Raw genomic sequence first — 22,354 nt, 5'->3', positions numbered from 1 at the left:
AAATCTTTCGTTTCTTGGAATCTGATTGTATCTTCCAGAAACAATTGGCAGTTTATGATTAGCGCAACGGAATTTACATAAAATTTTTGCCTGTGAATCATTAAGGTGTCGAAAATACTTCTCAAAATGAAGATCCTGCTTAAAAATTCGATAATTTAAACATTGAGAATTTTTGTCTACATTACTATGCCACTCTTGTTTATAAATATCATTTAATCTGGTACTAACTAAACTTTTGAAGCCAGCTAAAGTGAGATGTGCTGCTTGGCTGTTCCAAATTGCAGTTAGACCTAAGTTGTTAAATATTTCTTTTATCCTAATTACCCATGTCATCGAATTTTCTTGCCTCGCCGATAAAACATATTGAAAATTATACAAAATATGCGCTATCTTTGACATATTACTGTTAACAAGTTTAAACCAAAACATTAACATCCGAAGGGTCACTGTTTTTTGTAATCTATCTTTACCTATTTCTCCGTAAACCATACAATTCGGAGTTCGCTTATGTAATCCAAGAAGTTCCTTACAATATCTACAAAAGAAAGTTTCAATTTGGGCGAGGTCTTCAAAACCCCAAATTTCACTGCCGTAAAGCAAAATAGGCATGATCAAACGTTCAAATAGCTCTAGTTTTACGTCGATTGGAAGGAGGAGAGGTAAAATGTTACTTTTCATAGAATACAACGCTCTTTTGGCTTGGGTTACTTGTTTGTTTATAGCTTTCTTAAAATTATTATTATAATTGAACGTCGTTCCTAAGTAAACATAATCATCGCAGACACAAATTTTGTCATCACCGAAAAGAAAGGTAGGAGCTGTTCTAACTTTTCCACGGGAAAAAATAACTATCTTAGTCTTAGCAGTATTAACGGTCAGATGCCACAATTGGCAATAATCAAATAAAGCATCAAGAGCTAACTGGAGTTCCTCAGCATTTTCAGCCAACACAATCGTATCATCTGCATATAGTAATGTGAATAAATCAACAAACATATTCACTTCTTCGGTAGAACACGTTTCATTGATATCTGACGAAAGAAAATCCAGGCCAGGGTATCTCTGAGACAAAAATGACGAAAAATCGTTTAAATACAACGAAAATAATATTGGTGATAAATTCTCACCTTGTTTTACACCTATGTTACTCTTAAAAAAGTCTGATTTAGAATTGTTATAAAAAACGCAGGATTTTGACTTTCTATAGATATCCTTAACGACCCGGAGTAATTTACCATTAATTCCATGGTCAAACAATTTCAACCACAGTGAAGATCTATCAACCAAATCGAATGCTTTTTTGTAATCAACAAAAGCTGTATACACCCTTTTCCTTCTCTGTAAATAAAAATCAAGAATAGCATGTAATGAAAATACATGGTCCATAGTTGAATATCCGCATCTAAAACCAGCTTGTTCCTCTCCTAACAGGCATTGTGATTCTACAAACAAAGTTACTCTATCATTTAATACTGCCGTGAATAGCTTCCCAACACAGCTCAATAATGTAATACCTCTGTAGTTGTCAACACAATCTCGTGAGCCCTTCCCTTTATACAATGGTTTTATCAAACCGTTTACCCAATCTGTTGGGACAATGCCACTGTCGAATATAAGATTAAACAATTTGGTTATCAACTTGACCAGATTTTTTGAACTATTCTTCAGAAGTTCATTCAAAATCAAATCAAGGCCTGGTGCCTTGTTATTCTTAAGTCGTTTCATTTGATTGACAACTTCCGATATTTCAATCTCTCTGTCTAATTCTTCATTTGACATATCATGAAGCAGTGCTTCAATACCAGCATCATAAGATCGTCCGTTACCACTACCCAAACTTTTAAAATGATCATAAAAATCATGCGATGATAGTTCTTGAGATGTTTCATAGTATCTATTCTTCCTATTAATCAGTTTCCAATAATCTTTCGGATTTGAACTTTTTAAATTCCTTAACGCTGAATTTAATTGCCAGGTATGATTTTGCTTCTTTAAACGGATAACATTTTTGTACAGCTTACTTTTACGTTTCATTTCGCTCTCACTGTGATCAGTTTTAGTTCGACGGAAGACATTTCTTGCTCGTATAAAATCTTTTCTTGCATCAGAACATTCCTTATCAAACCAAGAATTTGCGTGAAATTTGTTTCGGCGTGCCTTGAAATTCTTTGCTTTAGACTCAATAACCATATTACACGCATCTGCAGCATCTAAATAGATATTACGTAGATTACCAGTGATCTTATCAATTTCACTTTGAGAGATGTTTCCTTTAGCAAGTGTCTCTAAGTAATCTATTGATGCAAGTATTTCTGCATCATCAAAATTTTGAACGAATATATTTCTTTTCTTATCCTCCCATTTGATCTTGATTGACTTTTCATCATTACAATTACCAACGTCTGTTCTAAAAACATTATAATTTTCAGTAGATCTTTCTACAGCATGAGCAAATTTATTGACAATTTCGAGTGAAATCGGACAGTGTTTGTCTGATAGAAATTTATCAAAAGTACCGATGGAGAAATGTTCAATTTTTGTGAACACTTCGGGAGATGCCAAAGCATAATCAACAGTACTGGCACTGCCACACGTTAAACGACCAATACCGAAATCATCACCGAATCTGCCATTCACTATATGTATATCCATACTTTTGCAAAGATCTAATAATCTATGACCGTTATTATTAACATGATGATCATTGTTGAACCTTTTAGTACAAATACCAAGCAATTCAAGTTCAGATTGAGAATCAGTTATATTCTCGGATATGAATGACAAACCAATTTCATTTTGAATATCATCTTCCACTGTAAGAAAATCACCAAGTATCCCTGTTCTGGCATTGAAGTCTCCTACCAACAAAAACGGGAGATCGTATTTAGCCCGCAGAGTCGTACAATCATTTAAGATTATGTCAAAAATATCGTCAGTATAGTACTTTGACCCTTCATGCGGAATATACACTGAGCCAATCAAAATAGAGAATCCAGAAAAGTCGAGTTTAATCCACAAAATAGAATCAGACTGAGTCTGATTCAAAATTTCATAACAGCCCTTGAATCTCTCAGAAACAATTATTGCTAACCCATGAGTCCCACTGAGGGGGATAGAGACGTTTCTTTTCTGGACCGTCACATATTGATACCCAGGAAAATACTCAGAATAATTCAAATCGGTTTTAGTTTCACTGAGACAAATGATATCATGCTTTTTGACAAAATCTTGCAGGAAGCCATAATCACATTTCTTAGAAATACCGCAAACATTTAGCCCTGCAATCTTCAGCCTTGAAATCGATGAGCAATGATATTTATGGTCATCGGAGCAGGCATGTGCCGCGAGTTCCTAGATGTCAAGGTAAACCCCCAACTTCTTGATGCGGTCCTCATCCCATCCGATGTCATGGAGGTTGTCCAGCGAATCTAGAACTCTGATGCTCTGTCTCCCATCGGACTTACTGATGTAATGGATCTTTCCATCGATTGTCCAGACGCGTAGTATGCCTGTGTCCTTCCTCATCTCTTGGACGACTTTGCTCCTGAGACGGGTGAGGTCGTCGTTGATGTAAACATGTTTCAGATCCTCTCTCTTTCTTAGACCTTTCTTGGCTCGCATGAAGGTTGCCTTTGCCTCACGCCTGGTGAAACGAGCGATGACGGTGCGCGCTTTCTTCCTTTGATGGTCATCCGCCGATGTTGAGCCCAATCGATGGCAGATGCTCAAATCCGTGGCCTTGATGTCTACTCCCATTTGCTTCGCTAGGTCTAGCACCACTCCTGTCGTATTTTCACCCTGCTCCTCCTTCAGACCGTAGATTTTCACGTTCTCCTTCCTTGTGTAATCATAGTAGTAATCATAGCAATCTACACGCGCGCGCAAATTCCTTTGCCTTGTGGTTTTGCCAGCCAGCTGTCGGAATGTGCTTTGAAGTTTCATGGCAGCCTGGCCTGGCTGGCCTGAAAGGGTGTCGAGTTTCAATCAATACCTACTGTTGTTTTATTCCTGTTTTAAAAAATGTCGTTTCACCTGATAGAAACGCGGAGATCGGGAATGTGTTACAGCTGTAGGGAAGAGGTTTTTGTTGTGTGTTGCACTTTGTGTGTGTGTGTGTGTGTGTGTGTGTGTGTTTGTTTGTTTTTCTCGGTTTGTTTTTCTTCTTTCTTTTTTCATAAACACCAAACATGCCCTTTCCAATGTGGCCTTGGTGCCCCTCTAACTGACTTAAGTGCCCTGGCCTCTTGGAAAAAGTGCCCTTTTCTAAATGGCCTTGCCCCTCCAAAATCCTATTTCGAGGCCTGGAATACGACACTTCGTCTCTAAGCAAATACTGCTATACTGTTATACAATGCTTTTATTCTACCTCACATAACCTATACGGATTGGAGGTCTGGGGTGGAACAAACAAAACTTTCTTAAATCCTATTCTAATTCTACAAAAGAGAATGTCGAGAGTGATAACATTCCAAAGTTTCAGTCATCACTCAGCACCTTTATTGTATGAACTAAAATTATTGGATGTATTTAAGGAATATAGATAGGGGAGAGCGGGGTGAGTTGGGACGCGGGTCAAGTGGGACACGTTCTCTGAATCAAAAACTGTTCAACCAATCAGCGATTGGCTAATATCTACAATAAGTCCCTAGCAACCACACATCACATTAAGAAAGCCATGCAGTTCGGCAAATTCTAAGTGTGCATAAATTGCTATTGAAAATTTTCCCCCAAATATGATTTTTTTTTAAAATCAGGTTAATTAACCTGTTGTCTTTGTATTCATGATTTCAAGGGCACAATTGAAGCTGGTGGTGAGCCTTATTGATATGCAACTAATATAACTTGTTTTTGACAAATGCCTGCATGGTTACTGAGCAGTTGTACATATCTATGTATATGCCATGTGAGGGACAGTTGGGACAACGTGTCCCATTTGTCCCTCATAATAGCATTACATGTAAAACAGTTCAGATTTTCAAACATGTTGTTCAAACTTGTTTTGTTGAAATAAAGATCATTTTAAAGCATGTTTGACTGTTTTCATTACCAATGTTTCATTACGCCTTCAAACTTTGACTTTTCCGACATGTTTATAGGATGTCACACTTTACCAACACCGTCCCATTTCTCCCTTGCCGTTGTCCCACTTTACCCACGGGTGGGTCAACTTCTCCCCCAAAATAAGGTTTTTTCTTTTCATTAACTGCAGAAAATTGAGAACAGTGCCTCCCTAAGTTTATAGCTCTTTATGTAACCTACCATATGAACCTTCATGCAAGCCCGCAAGGAAATGTAATCATCTCTTTTATAAAAAGATATCAGAAGAAAATCGGCGAACTTGAAATAATGTCCCACTTCTCCCCGCTCTCCCCTACCTAATTGGAATATTTATTTATGATCTATATTGAATGATAACCTACCTCATAAAGTATCGTATTATTTATCTCATATTGACCATACATACCAAACAAGAAACAAAGAAATGTGCAATTTTAAACTAAAAACTGTCAGAACAGAATTAGGGAAGCGATCAATAGCATATTCAGGTGTTAAAATATGGAACAATCTTTCAACTGATTTACGTTATTCATCCTCTCGTAAAAAATTTTGTAAAGTTTTCAAAAAGAATTTATTGGAAGAATACACATAATTGGAATAAACTTGTTTATTTTGTAATCCAAAAAGCAAAAACTTCAATTCTAGAAATATAAGTAATGTAAGTACATCTATCAATTTCAAAATGTTAATCTTGTATAATAGTGTAAATACACTTGTTTATAATGTAAATAATTGTCTTGTTGAATTTATATATTCTTCTTCTGTATTCAAGGGCCAACGTCCACTAGCGTTGCTCTTTGTTGGACCCTTTTACCAAATTTGTAAATATGTTTGTACTTTCATATTCATATTGTTGATAACTTTGATTCTATACTTTCATGTCTTGTATTCCTGTTAATTGTATTATTATTATTGTATCCTCAATGATTGTATAAATTATCTGTGATTGTAAACTTGAATTTAAAATTTGGTAATAAGTTCATTCATTCATTCATTCATTCATTCATTCAGGCAAGAACAAAGAGATTTTCCCCTGTTGAGGAGGAGAAAAATATCTAATTGGCATGGGCAAGAGTTACTTTTTTATCATGTTAGTATACATGCCTCAGACATAAAACATTTACAAACATCACTTATTGATTGAAGGAGCAAATTAGACCGGAATTCGGTTTTCAAGGGTTGATTATCAATGGCAGGGGGGGGGGGGGGCACACCTGGGTGCGCCCCCTTTATTCTTTTGTTGTTGTTGTTGTGAAAAAAAGAAAAAATAATGGGGGCGGCATGTGCCCCCTCTATCATGTTGTAAAGCCCCCCTTTACGGAATAGGGCCTATCTGGATCTGGCCATAGATATACAATATAAATCACGTAAACCTATACTTTTTTTTTTTAGTCCTAGCTGCTTAATTGTTTAAAGGGCCCCTTTGACTTTGTTTGTTTGTTTGTTTGAAGTCTATGGCTATGGCTGATACCGATGGTAAAACAACTGTGTGCCTGGTATATAGGGCCGACGACTTGTGCATCAATACAATCTCATTATAGGCCTATAATGATTTGGAACTGAGGGAAATAAAATATCAAAATGAATGTATGAATTACGAATGAATACAGGGTGGATCCAAGAATTCCGTAAAGGGGAGGCACCTTTATAAAATTAAAGGGGGTGCACGCGCCCCCATATTTTTCTTTTCATTTCTTTTGTTTTAACAAGAAACAAAGAGGGGGCGTGCGCCTGGTGCGCCCCTCTTTATTCGCCACTGTGATAGGTACCTGGTATAGGATTAAGAAAACGCTATAGAACCCATGATGAAAATAATATGTGTTCCTATGACCTTTGAGGAAAGAAAGAAGTAGTGAAACATATCACCTATCACCTTTTTGCAAAATGGTAATGTCATAGAATCGATGGAAGCTGGTTTATGTTCATAATATTTATGAAAATTCATTCTAAGAAAAATATATGAAATCAATAACTTTTGGCAATGAACTGTAACTAGCTGCCCTATACACTATAGCTTGCAGAGAACATGCGTGAACTACTTTGAGCTACCCTAGTACTTTGCTAGTACGCAATAGACGACACTAATCAAATGTATATCACGTTTTTAAATAGGAGCGCTACACTCGAAGGTCAGTGGTGCTATGGTGTTTCGCCTTGATTAGCAAGTGCAGCGAAATTGCACACATCCCACTGCTACACATTTCGCACATACACAACGCACAACTCAACTCCGTGAGGTCGGCGCGCCGCGGCGGCGCGCCAAATTTGATGCATTGCGCCACTGTGCATGCTTGCAGCCGCAGCTGCCGAGCAAGTGCAGTGTCTCCATACCGAGCCTAGGCCCTACATGCCTACATAGTGACCTGACCTCTGAGGCTCTGTGTTGACATGCAAAATGGGCGAAGAAGGAAACATCGACGAATTGGCTTATATGCAGGTGAGTACGCATTGTGAAAGGATAATTTGCGTAGTATCAGATGAATCTATAGAGTCTGCTAAAGCCTATACAGGTGAAGACTCGTGTGTTGATCTACTTGTGATTATAAATGATTTACAGCTAGGTGCGTTGTCACACTACCACACGCACCACGCCTACGGTCCGTCCGGCCGGCCCGTCAGGCGGCCGAGGACGGGCCTGAGCCCCTCGCCATGATCGGGTGCGGGTTAATGTTGCTGTGGTGCTTTTTTGCTTTGTCGAGGGCCAAGGGCCACGGTGCACCTTCTTCATCATTTATCCAATCTTAAATCCATTGTCTCTATGCTGAATAGTTGGCTGTCGAATAGTATCCATCTGTATCTGGGGAAGAATTCTGTGCCCCCATACGAATTGAGAAAAAAAAAATACTGGGAAAAATGAAATTTAAGGGAAATCTCAATGTAGACATAACTGTCTGTACGACTGTAGTCTAATGTTAGATATATCTCACGATATAAATTTATCTATTAAATTCTAATGTTTAATTATATATTTTCTGGGGACTTGTAAAGTTGTACTATTTTGTAGTGTTTCTATCTGTTGAGTGTAATATCTGCAGCGATTTGATGATTGCATTCAATCAGAACTGAACTTTAATGTCTCAAAATTACAAAACATTTTGATTGCATGATAGGCCCTATCCCTTTTTGATACAGATTTTATAGAGTAGGGCCTGAAAGTCTGAACAATGAATGAGGAAGCTAACAGGAATAGACCCTTTAAGTGATAAATCCTGATTTTTCTTTTTTCCTTCATACGTTACTCTTTCATTCCTTCATTGATTGGGTCAATTGTCATATATGGTGTGTCATGTTATGTGTAATCTTTTGATGAAAAATTAAGTGTCTAGCCATCCGTAGAGATTTTATTTTGAGTAATTTTGGAAAGAGTAAAATGATCAAACTGGACAATTACTCAGTAGAACTTTTTTTTATTCAGAATGTATCGGAGGTGTTGAAATCATCTGACAGTGCTCACTTTCATGTCTCTTGTATTGATATCACCCCAGCGTTTGAAAGCTGCAGTGCACTACACATCTGGACGGATCTGTGAAGAGATAGGGCAGGAAATGGACGTGACATTCTCAAGGCAATTTATTTCTGCACTGGCTGAGACGACATTTAAACAAATGGGTAAATATTTCAGCACTTTCCCAAGAAAACTCTCTTTTCTGTCTCCTCCCCTCATTTCTCACTAGGTCTGTACTTATTGCAATCGATGGACAAACTGCCCTAATAACAACTTGATGCAAGAATTTATTAATATGAATAGAGCAATACTTGTCAGAGAAAGGGGAACTTTTAGTTTGATTCAGAAATTTGTAAAGTTTCAATGGCCATTTTACGCACTACTTAAAATATACTTCTAGTTTACTGTACTTTATTTTTTCCTTTTGATAGATGTACAAAAGAAATCACTTCATTGAAACTAAAATATCTATTCTCTCAATACTGACAACAAGCATCTTTACAGATTATAAGTGTGTCTGTAGGTTTATAGAATAAATCCTATGGATGTGAATTCATTAATTTATTTGGAAATTGATAAACTGAGAATGAACTAATGAATTCAAAAGCATGTGGCTAGAACTCCAACTAATGTGAGGTTTGCTGCACATGGTTTTCTATAAATACATGATTATTATTCTTTTGTCTCACCATAAGAGTGTAACAAACATCAATAAGTGGCTTGACAAGAAGCACATCGTTTATTAAGCCATACTGTAAACTAATGGACGTATTATTACAGTTAAATCTTCAGTATAACAATTACAGTGTGATGGGTATATTTTATATGGCCACTAAGGAAACACTTAAATGCTTGTGAGCAAGCTACTGTATGACCAGATATTTTCGCGGCATGAAATTTTCGCAAATTGGAGCCGAGGGCCTTTTTTGTGGCATGAAATTTTCGCGAGTTGCCTCTAACATTCAATGCACAGAGTGTAGACAAGAGCTTTCGCATTTTGATTTTGTGAATCTTGGCTCGAAATTAAAATGCATGTAGTCGCAAACATTCCTTATTTTACAGTACCACAGGACTGCAATGAATATAAAGTGTCTAACAGCTGCCACTAGGGCACTCATACCAGCTTGAGATGGATAGGATAACATATTTTGTTTCCCCCATACAGAAATATTTTCAGAGGACCTGGAAGCATTTGCACAGTGAGTACAACAGACAAGTCCATATCTGACAAATCTATACTTGGTTTACTTGTTTGCAGTCTATTTTTATGCAGCAAGGTCAAGCAAGCATCATATCGTCGCTGGGGTGATAAGACCTCGTATCTACAAAATGCCCAATGCTCAGGAGAGCCAAAAGACATGGCGGCCAAAGCAATGTGGCGAATGGGATAGCCTTTCCTTTGGCATGCCGTGGTGGCTTCATTTTTGGAGTAAGACAGTTGGGATTTGGACAGGACATCACTTAACCCATTACTTGACCAATAATCCCAAAAAGTCATTTTCACCAAAATTGCAGATACAAGGTCTTAGTACCCCAGCGACGATATTAGTTTTAGATGGTTATAGAATGGGTACAATCTTAGCGAAGTATATAATAAAGTGGTATAATGCATTTATGTTGTTCAAAATTAAATTCTGATGTTGATAGATATACAGTAATATAAAAAAAATCTAATATTTTTGTGTTGTTAAAAGTTGTCTGATATTATGTTTGCAGAATGTGAAGTCTTTGAGATTATATTTTAGTCAAATTGAAAAAAAAAGACTGTAATTAAAAGGGAATGCCAAACTATAAAAGACTTTTATTGATCTGTTTTTGCTTTAAAAACACATACCAATGAAATATCTTTAGCATGGCTTTGTTTTCTATGATGAGAGAACCAGGAAATTTCATGAAGTTAATAAAGAATTTGAGTACGTACAAATATGTATTCCATGCATGTCTTTTTGTGCATTTTGTTGATACTCTTACACTCAATGCATTGCTCCTGAATTGTTTTGCTCACTGTATTGATGACAGTAATGCATCCCTTGCACACGCACGTAGAGTAGGAATAGACTAGCTATATTATCCACATCCAAATCTGGTGCCTGCGACTGGGTGCATGCAGGGGCCAGTGATATATTGGTCTATGTTGATTGCATGAAGTGCTGTATCACCACAGAAAGTCAACCCATCAAAACTTTGCACAAATATTGTTCTTTTTAGAGACGGTAGGACTTTGTGTGGTAAAGATAAAATTTATGTAACAAACATGCGTCCATGTGTCGCATATCTGTCATACAACAAAAACAAAATACTTGCTCAGCAGTACCCTTTGAACATTTATGTTGTAATGATTCTACAAAGTGCTGGTAAAGCATGATCAAGACTAGAGTCCTGCCATGCTGAATTTGGACATGTAAGACACGTGCTACATTTGAACATGGCAGCTACATATTTAATTCCTCACAAACACAAACAGTATTTAATACTGGATGTAAATATTTCACAAGTAACACAGAATCTTTAATAGACAGAGTGACTTATGTGCATAAATTCATCTGGTGACTAGTTAAAGATAATTTGTTTCTCTTTTTTTCCAGACATGCAAAAAGGACAACCGTCTCGTCGGATGACGTCAAATTATTAGCAAGACGAAGCAGTGACCTTGTAAGTTAGAAGTGATAGTGATGGTAGCCATTTTCAATGTCAAGCTATGTTGAGGATGTATTAAAAAGATATTATTAAAATTCCATGCTTAAAAAAACTGTCTTTGCACTCTTGTGTAATATTACTACAGTATTTTCATGATACAATCTTGTCTTTCCATCAACCTACAATTTGCACATAGTATGTATTGATCTACTTGTACATATGTAAATTCATGTAGAGTTTATGGTGACAAGTGTACTGAATTATACCTTTGTACTATTTGTACAGTAAACCTCGGATAAGTCGACGTCGAGTGAGTCGAAAATCACTTGACTCGAAGCAAAATAAAAAGTCCCGATTTTTCCCTATGTATTTTCTCTAAGAAATATTTGGATAAGCCGAAGTACGAGAGTCGAATTTCGGCTGTGTCGAAGTAAAACATTCAGTCCCTTTTGTACAAAATACACGTAGTTTACATCACTTGAGCCGAAGAAGATTTGTCTGGCATTCTCATTACATTTAGTGGAGAACAAAAAAATCGGCATGTCGCAGAACCCCGTCCCTGGCCTGCTGCAGGTAAGCATGCACACTCACCGTACCGCTCTGCACGCATGTCGAATACATACACATGTATACTAGTACATGTTTACACACAGCACATCGATCCATATACTTTATCCATACACACAGCACATCCATACTTTATCCATGTCAAGCCAGAACTCCTTGGTCAACCAATCGCTGCTTTAATATTTTAGTGACAGGCCAAGTAGGCGGAGCTTGTTTGTGCGTGCCCGGCTGGCTGTACAGTTTTGTTCAATGGAGGTGGGATGGGCCTGGGAGAGTGTTTGTCTCAGGGTAGGTTGACAGAGATGTTGCACCATAGACATAACACATGCACATTGCCACATTACAGCGCAGACATTCTCAGAACTACGTTTAACTACTGGTATTGATACAAATTCCATGTTCAATTTAGAACAAAAAAAGAACATTATCTTCAAGAACAGACAAATTTGAATGCAAACACACATACGCACGCACGCACACACACACACACACACACACATGCATGCAAATGTACTATAATACATGTACATAACTGTGAGTCGAAAAAAAAATCGACTCTCGCGAGAGTCGAATTTCACTTAAGTCGACGCATTTTCGTCAGTCCCGAGAGCTTCGACTCATGCGAGGTTTACTGTATTTCTTTTGTAAGGAAAAATGCAGGTTAATGTCATGGTGAATTCACTCTTGATTTTCAAGTTTTCCTTGTTTAGTACTAGACTTTATTAGATGGAGGTATACAATAAATGTACAATGGAAACTCGATATAAAGAGATCTGATGTAACAAACTAATTTCTCTGGTCCCAGGGAATTTATTTCCTTTGTTTTGTATTGTTTATTGACTACTGACAAAATGTCTGATTTAGAACAAATTGTCTTGGTCCAAGGATCTTGTTATACTGAGTTTCCAATTTACATACTTTCTTTTATCAAATCTGACTATACTAGTGTTGTAATGACACATTGTCAGTTGCCTTCAATTTCATGACTGAATTGAATTGGAAAATACAACATTCAGTGTTTAAAAACTTAGACTAGTAAAGACTATTAAAGTCTGTAGGTAACTCTTGTAGCAAACTTTTACTATTACAGGTTGCAACGTGTGCTATAACCAATATTTTAAAGAATTATCTGTGTACTGTGTTCCCTTGGATTGTTTTCAGTTGGCCCACATCAATTCTCTGAGTGCTAAGCAAGCTGCTGAAAATGATGCAGCGAAAGAGAAGAAAGGAAAGCGAGGCAGGAAACCCAAGCCAGTGGTGGAGTCTTCAACAGATGAGGAAGAGTAAAGTGGGATGGACACTTTGGCAGTTTGATGCCAATGAAATGGACACTCTGAATCGTGTGAGGCAAATGATAAAGAGATGGAAGCACTGGAGTTGTCTTCTGCCTTATGGACACATTTCTAAGCAGTGTTTCCCTTGACTTATCACCAGAAAAAGTATCTATCTTACAACTGCCCTCAGTGGTGAAGGTCTTTACAGGATCATTCTTTCATGCTGATGATACCAAAGTGGCAGTGATCTTGACTATATTGTTGTACCTGTAATACATTGTACAGATTTCTAATTTTACATCGTGTGTCAAGTTTCATTATACAATTGCCTGTGAGAGCCAGTCGTTCCCAGTATATCTTACATTAGTGTTTTGTAGATGCATAGAAATTTATGTACAGTGCATACAGTTGTATTTTACATACATGTATATCTTTTTTCTCTGTAATGTATTCTTCTTGTAGCAAAACTCCATGTTACCAGTGAACTCCCTTTGGTATGTGAAAAAAAAAAAGTTTCAGAAGCACTTGATACATATATTGAACTTATGGATAAGAAGTACAAGTACTGTACAACAATGTCATAGCAAATAGTTCTTGATTATGAGAATCAACTCATTAAAGTACTTGTGTAGTTTGACAAATATACAACACAAGGTTTAATTTTGTCCCGTAACTTTTGAATGATACATACTTTAACTTCTTTTGTGTGTGCATTCCTTATGAAACGTGATTTCAAGTTTAACTGTGACCAGGTTAACTTTAATGACATTATATCCAATCAAAAGGACAAAATGTAGAGCTTTCAATAGTCATACATAAACATAAGAAAGTTTTGACATTGTTAAGTTTCACATCTTCAGCAAATACATGTAGGGATATAGGTCCCAGCCACATGCGAATCAGGAGAGGCTGTGATGTGATCATCAGACAACTCTCCCATTTGTTTGTACACACACACACACACACACACACACACACACAATCACGCTTTTTGACAATTGTACAATGGTTTATTTAAGAATTATGTTTTTGGGTGAGGATTAAGCAAATCTGCAACCCCTTTCCCCCTTAAAGTCTTCGCAGCCCCGAGGTTTCACGGGAGAATGCCATACACTGTAATTTGATGCAAATGACACACATTTTTCTCATAGCTTTAATTCCAGTGAATATTTCGTGAAGATTTGTGTTTAGTTCAATGAAAAAGATGCAAGGTGATGACATCACCTCTGTATGTGATCGCAAGGTTGTAACTACACTTGTATGTGCAAAAACATGGGTAACCTTGGAATTCAATGTCCTTATTTTACGTCCAATTGAATGAAACTCTACCACTGTTTGTTTGATTTTACTCTGGTTTACAATGTTTATAAATGCCCATGACATGGAATTGTACTGTCTTGGTTCTTTATTTCCATCAAAATCTTATACAGTGTGCTCCCATTATGTCGAAGTCCTCAGGACCATCCATTTTCATTTGTTATAACGAAAGTTTGTTATACAATTTGTAGCCGCACGGTAAGGTATATAATGTACATATTATACAGCAGATGATAATCTTTTAGCTGAAGTTTTACTTTGTTGTAATGAGTATTTCGTTATACATCGTGTAATTGTGTTTGTTATACATGTACTGGAGTGTACTGTAAAGCATTAATCATTTGTTGTATGGTACAACTTTAATACCAGAAATCCTAGAAAGTTGCATTATTAACAACTCTTGCTGCAATCAAGGAGGTTTAAGAGATGGAGTTCCAACTGGCTGTAATTACTCAAACAGTTGTCACTTTTCTATTGATGTACAAAAGAATTCCACAGGTGCATCTGTGCCTTTGGTGACGGGGTTTGATGCCGCCGTCTTGCTGAGCAATCTGAAGATTCATTTTGAACATTAACTTAATGTTGGCTATATTTTGCTTGTCTATCTATTAAATGAAACGAAATCTCACTTAATCATAAAGCTAATTAAACAAAGGTCAATCCCTTCAAGAAATATGTGCAAAAGTGTAAATCAGAGCTGTATCATGTGAAAGTGTTTAAAACTGTGCCCTCCTGGAAAGCCGGTTTTATCGCTTTTCCACTTGATTCCTCCAAATAAAACTGATATGAAATAATTTTCGAGTATATAATTATATATTAATAGATATATCAGATTAGTGGCCGGGCACGGCCAGTCGAGTAATTTTCATTTTCATTTCATCATTTTTTGTGCAATTTCTATTCGCGCATCCCCGTGTCTATACCAGTATATACCACCTATCTTTTATAATTAGGGATGGCGAAAAGTAATTACCATCACAAAGGCATATTTTCGTTAGAAAGTGGCTGATGATTATGCAATGAGACATGAGTCAATTGTCTTCCTATCTGCGCGGCAGATCCAGTTTGCCACATGCTTTAAATGCTTTCGAGTGGCAGCATCAAACGTGACTTCAAAGACAATATGACAGTTGTGACTCCATTCTCTTGAACCTCCTTGCTGCAATATATAGCAAGTGTCATGGTAATGACAAGAATGCTGCTTCCTGATTGGCTGTTGCTTCAAGAAGTTGTTACTATAGCAAGACTTGCTTTCCCAACATCTTTCATGAAATGGGACCCTGATGAGTAATATTTTGCAGACAACATTTGACTCTTTCACAGTAATGGCAAAAAAATATATATATATGAAGAGAGGCTGCAAGAAACCAACATGCCTGTAGGTAGTTTAAAAAAAATCATACTTTATTGGCCAAATTTGTAAATCTTTGAGTTTCACATAAAACTAAAGCAATTTAAACAAACTTCATGTTTATGCTCAATATGTGAATGGCATACAAGACTGAATGCATGCACACACACAAAAGAGGCACATTTTGGTGCCTTGGGGTAATGATAGGAAAGGTCTATGATACAGTACTTGTACATGTAGTTGTACACTGTAACTGCTCCAAACAATTGTCTGCTCTTTACAGTTCTCTTACTGTTAGTCCATGGGCCAGGCCAGATATTGGTACCACCTGAGGTGGCAATACCTTTTTGGTGTCATTTTGTTTGTCGGGCATAGATATGCTTATCAAGCTATGATAGCATTTCCAAATGAGTAGCTTAGTCATAATAAATGAATTTTAAACCAATTTGGTCTCGTTGTTATATCCCTATACTTCTGAATCGAGACCAACCGCTATACAAAGAAGAGCGCTGTCTTCTGTATGTTCACAGGTGTTCTGTTGTAAACGCGGTGCGCTTAGTCTTTATTCAAGGCAGCGAAGGGAATATCCAAGGGTTATGATGTCCACAGCGCTTAGTCTAATATTCAAGACGGCGAAGGGAATATCCAAAGCTTATAATACAGTGTATATCCCTTTATCTAAAAACAACAACAAAAAAGCAATTCCTCGTGAATTCTACCATATTTTTCAATTATTTATCATTTTCTGGTGAAAACGCTACGGTGAAAACGCTAATACCACGCCAATGTCGCTTTATTTCCATCCAACAATGAAAGATAATGCAAAAACAATGTACCGGTACACTACAATACATTATAATAAATATGTTGTAAATGAACAGAGTGATTTTTGTTTAAAACTGATGTACTTGTTGAGAGGGTGGTATAAAAACAGTATAGATAATCCCTTTTATTAGGAACTTTAGATTTGATAACGGTATATTGTTCTAGATAAAGACTGAGAGCACCGCTCGACAGCTGTGGACATCGTAACCCTTTGGATATTCCCTTCGCTGCCTTGCATAAAGACTAAGCGCACCGCGTTTACAACAGAACACCTGTGGACATACAGAAGGCAGTGCTCTTCTTTGTATAGCGGTTTAGTTTCGATTCAGAAGTATAGGGATACAAACGAGACCAAATTGGTTAAAAATTCATTTATTATGACTAAGCTACTCATTTGGAAATGCTATCATAGCTTGATAAGCATATCTATGTCCGACAAACAAAATGACACCAAAAAGGTTTTGCCACCTCAGGTGGTACCAATAACCCATTTTTCGGGTCTTGGCCCATGGACTATGTGTATTGAATGACAGGGGTGATCTAAAGCAATTTCTCGGTAATATCATTGTGGTATACAGTGCTACTGAAAGGGAATTCCATGTCCCAACACTTTCTGTCAAAAACAGAACAAGAAAAATTGAGAAGTGTGGTATTACAACCTGGATGACGGCGCACATTGAAAGAACCACTGGTTGAAGGCACTCCTACAGATTATGCCTTTGTTTGTACTATGCTGGCTCAGAAAAAATGGAGGTACAGCGCAAGATTTGACGAAAATAAATTCACAACCGTATCGTATCAAAGATGCTGGGGAATGGAATACATGTATGATCTTGAGAACAGCATGCTTGATTATCATTGTACAGAACACTCCTCTTGATTGAACCTAAGAAAAGGGATAATGTAACTCTGACTTCAATAACATTTACAGGCTGTATCTTGATATAAAATGTACATTTGTATGTAGAGGAACACACATGTGGTTCAGTGTAAAATAAAGAGTAATTGTTCAACATGCATCAGAATCGTGTATCATGCCACTGGTATGCCAGCAATTTTGCCTAGAAGTACAGTACAAGTACAACAACCCTGTAGTTTGCTCGTGTTATATGTGGGTTTGTCTGTCAGATGAGATATAATGCATGCCAAAATTATGAAAATACACTTTACTGGTACATATATGTTGCACTTAAGGCTTCTAATTAATTTCATAGAGACATCCTCAAGTCACTGATCTTTTGTTTGTTTGTTTGTTTTTGTTTTTGTTTTTGCTAATAGGATTGAAGGTAATTTGTTTTTCAAGAATCAAAAGGCATACGAGACAGTACCAGAATCTTAACACAGATTTGAGCATATCCTCTCACCTCACAAATTGTATTTTGTACATATTGTCAATGTACCCATATCATACAGTGGAGTAGTACAATGTACACTGTGTACAGGATACACTATCGTCCCTGGCATGACAAAACCTTGTTTCTCAAAAATCATGTATTTTTAAGAGAGTAAGAACAATATCTCATTTTAACAAAAGTTTCATGAAATAATACAGTGTAACATCAATGTTGATGTCAGATAATGGATACATGTAAATGTTGTTTGGATTACAGTTTCAAACTTCACATCAGTATTTCTAATACAATGTACATGTACGTTGTAAATTCAAAATTGAGTTAGGAGATTTTTGAACACAGTTTATATGTACTTGCCAACTGAGATACTTGTACAAGGTCTTGTCACCCTGGGGACAATACGCTACAAAAAGTTTGTACAGTGCATGATTTAACGCTGAGTTTAGTCAAGTTATCACTGCACTCTTTGTACAGTTTATTCTCAGTCATAGAGGTGGGAATCTCTCCCACTGCCCAGGTGAAACGTGTGACTTCTACACAATGGACATGAATGTACAATGTACTAAATACTCAGTACATGTAATACAATCTGCAGGGCCCTACATTTGTACATGCATGAATTGGAATAAGCACTGAGCCTGCTTGTAAGTGGCTTGTGAAAATGTCTTTTATACATGATGGAAGCAATGTCAAAATCCTTGAAGACCAGTCAAGATTACATAATGAAAATGGGTAAAATTAACACAACATGCTTTTGAAAACACATCCTTGTTACATTTACTGTACATAAATACAGTACATTTATATATGTCGTGCAATGATAAAGGAATCAAACATCTTTAATACATGTACGCATTCCATTCTGTCAAGTTAGTTTGGAAACCATAATTTTAGCAGAGGGCACATACCGATGTATGAAATGACTTGTAAATACACACCAAGTCCTACTATGTAGTTTTGTAAAACATCAACACTGTAAAGTGGAGTTCATAATTTCTGCACATTGATAACAAAAGTATGTCATCTTTGAACTTTCAAGAACTGCATGGAACTCTTCCATCTAAGCATTTCTTTCTGGTGACATGGACTTCTTGCAACATGACTAAAAAGACAACTTTACCATATTCAATGCAATGACACAACTTTGTACACCACATAATATGTTGAACAAAACTACCATATTCATATGCTTTCAAGCCATATGGTCAGTTCTTGTCGTCTATACCCACCGAACACTGATACATGGGCCCAAATTTACAAAGGTGGTACAATCTTGTCCATTATTTAAACCATGGACAAAGACTAGTTTTTTATGGGGCACTAAGTGTCGCATGACCTATTTCGTTACAAAATCAGTCATTTCGTTACGACTTAAATAGGCCATGTGACACTTGGCGTCCCCCCCCCCCCCCCCAAAAAAAAAAAAAAAAAACAACAACAACTACAGTCTTTGTCCATGGTTTAAACCATGGACAAGATTGTACCACCTTCGTGAATTCAGGCCATGGTGTCTGAAATGAATTGTTCACCTGGTTTTTCGGGAAGATATGAGATAGGCTGCAAGTCTTGTGTGTAAAACAGCTTGAAGAATGCCTCACAGCTTTGCCTGCTCAGGGTCACATGATCAGCTACAGCAAAATATCCGTGACCAATATCAGGTGGTCAAAAATGGCAGCTGTGCTAATTTATGCATGCAAATTGGCACTAAATTTGCTTCTTCAAATCCATAGCATTTTAATAGTCATATACATGCTGTAGGGATAAAATGACAACAATTGTAGGAATATTGTAAAAAATATCAAGGGTAAAATGACACAAATACCCGCCAAAGTGACGCATTTCACCTTCCACGTACTCGAACAATTTTCGCTAAAAAAACGATAATGTATACGGGCCCTAGATACTGGAATGACCTCTCCCCCGAAATAACAAGCTGCTCGTCCTTATATTCCTTTAAACGTAAATTAAAAGAGTTTTTATTGAGTGCATATTTTGCAGACACTGAACAGTCGTAATGTCTTATGTAATACTGTGGTATGTTATTGTCCAATCAAACATTTTGTCAACACGTTGCAGATTCCATTTAGGGTCTTGCCATCGGGCTCTCTGAATTCATCATTAGCAATTCCACATTCTACTTCGTTTCCCTCTCTCCCTCTTTCCCTCTACCCCTCTTTAACCTTCTATGCAGAGCTTGACGGCAGGCACCAAATGGCTTAATAGTTGTACATGTTACTTTTTGTGTCTTACTGATCATATCCTGGTGAAAGTTTTAATGCAACAATAGTTCATAGTATATATACCAAAGTAGGCTGTATAATAATGATGGCTCGGTCACAGTAAGTTCATATTAATGTATAGTTTGTTTGTTTTTCTTCTTCTTCTTTTTCTTCTTCTTTTTTATTACATAAAATTTGGCAACCTTACATCATCATTCTGGTCTTATCTTCTATCCGTTCTCCGTTTCTTTTTCACAAACACTGATTACTCGGGGCTTACAGCCAAACAAGCTAGCTTTCATGTAGGTCCCGTCATACTTCTCTTTGATCAACCCCATTTCGATTTCGATTTTGACCAGTTATCATTACATGTAATTACTGTGTTATCACCATGTATATTGTTTGTTTTCTGCACATTGTTCACAAGGTAAAAGAACTTGTCTGGTTTCTGTTGTAATGTTCATAAATGAGAAGTATGAAAATAAATGAATTGAATTGAATTGAATTGAACATGGTAAATTTCATCAATCAATCAACATGATTCAATACATTGTACTTCAATCCAATTGAGAGATTCAAGCAACTACAGTCGTTCAAGTGACAGAACTTTGAGAAATGCTTTGCAGACTGATAAATGTACATTTCTGCTAGTACCAACAACTGATATGCATGTACTCTGAAAGCAACTTCAGATTAGAATTTTGAATTACATGTAGGCCTACCAATCACAGAAAGATCCATATGAAATACTGACATCCAAATCTAGAATATGATTTTTTGCGCTGCATGGGAATACATTTGTACTCATGCCATATTTAGTTAATTAGGTATGAAATCAAAATGGGTCATACCTACACAATCCAGATCCCCATAGAATGCAGTGATCTTTATCTAAAGTAGGATTCCATATGATGACAATTTAAGGGTGTTACATATGGCATTAATATGTCCTGAAAGATAATGCAGAATTGACAAAACCCCATACACCTTGTACAGTGTACCCCAAGTACATTGTACTGCCAAATAAGGCATGATGACTGACTAACACAATGAAGCACCACTAATTTTGCATTCTGAATTCACATGTATGGAATGCAGGGGTAGGAAACTTCAGGAAGCAGTACACTGCAGGCCTACTTGTATTCTGCTCTTCACCATTAGATGGCAGTGGTTTTTACTATTGTGTAAGACAAAGTACAGAATGTTGTGCTTCATCTTATTTTGGGCCAGCAGCAAGGCAAAACACTTTGTGTGATTTTCTCTGGAGTCCTACACGGCAGGAAATATTTGTCCCTCATCAAAAGCTTAAGCCAAAGCCACCAACCCTGTTAATCTGTCTCCTCTGATCTGTTACATGATGTACTTAGAATGTAACGTAGCCCTGTGGTAATTCTATGAATCACACCCGAGTCTACTTCTGTACTGTGATCCTAATCCATCCTACTTCTGTACTGTGATCCTAATCCATGCTAGCCTTTTGTCAAGGCCCTCTTCCTGTAACGGGCAAGCCAAGCGAGCCCAGCCGAGTGTGACAGCGTGAGGGCCTTTTGAGATCTGCTTCACGCATCATTATTCAGAACATATGAACCCTTGTGAATGTTCATATTCAGTACATTCTGATTGACGAATGGGATGGTGCGTTCCCCACATCCTCCATCTTGGTGTTGTCATGCCTGTTCGTATGCATCACTGACCACCAGTGGAGGTCTGTGGCCTACATTCGCCGTATGCAAATCTGGCTCGGGCAGACAGACATCCTGATTGGTCGCATTTTTCTCCCTAAATTGGGAGCAAATTCAAAGTCGGTAATTCAAAGGGCTAACAAAAGGATGCGAAGCAGATCTCAAAAGGCCCTCGCGCAACCCCACACAGCTGGGCTCTCTTCACCATACAGAGAGGGGCCTTGACAAAAGGCTATGCTAGGCAGGGAGGACCAAGGATTTCATAGATCATATAGACTATAAGTGATATTTCCACTGCTACCCCTTTTCACACATTTGAAGCATTTCTCCTGCCTCATCAATACAAGGCAATGTCACTCAACACTCTCACAAAACTAGTTTCAGACAGCTTTTTACACTGTAAAGTGAACGATGTAGACATTATTTTCTACAGGTACAAGATAAGGAAGTTTTGGTGCTCCTTGGCACAAATGTACTTTCACAACCCGCCTCAAAATCTTCATTACAGGGGTAACCTGCAAGGCCTCTCTTACAAATATACAGTTTCAATGTGTAAAAACGACGTCTTCAGTGGTAACAATCCTTTCATCCCTTGTCGAGTAAAGCAAGAGCATCTCAGCTGTCACC

The 22,354-nt window shown here is 37.3% G+C and overlaps 1 protein-coding gene across 1 annotated transcript; it reads left to right on the top strand.

Moving 5' to 3' along the window:
- Positions 1-7,453: 7,453 nt before the first annotated feature.
- LOC139735026 (centromere protein S-like) lies at positions 7,454-13,399 on the top strand. Its single transcript, XM_071645800.1, has 5 exons — positions 7,454-7,495; positions 8,544-8,667; positions 9,669-9,702; positions 11,089-11,155; positions 12,869-13,399. Exons 1-5 carry the CDS (start codon positions 7,454-7,456, stop codon positions 12,992-12,994), a joined length of 393 nt encoding a protein of 130 aa, XP_071501901.1. The 3' UTR covers positions 12,995-13,399.
- Positions 13,400-22,354: the final 8,955 nt, after the last annotated feature.

This window comes from Diadema antillarum, unplaced genomic scaffold (assembly GCF_040938485.1).
Source record: "Diadema antillarum isolate AM-2024a unplaced genomic scaffold, OU_Dant_1.0 seq00000562_RagTag, whole genome shotgun sequence".
NCBI lineage: Eukaryota > Metazoa > Echinodermata > Echinoidea > Diadematoida > Diadematidae > Diadema > Diadema antillarum.
This window is presented reverse-complemented; position numbering and strand designations above follow the sequence as displayed.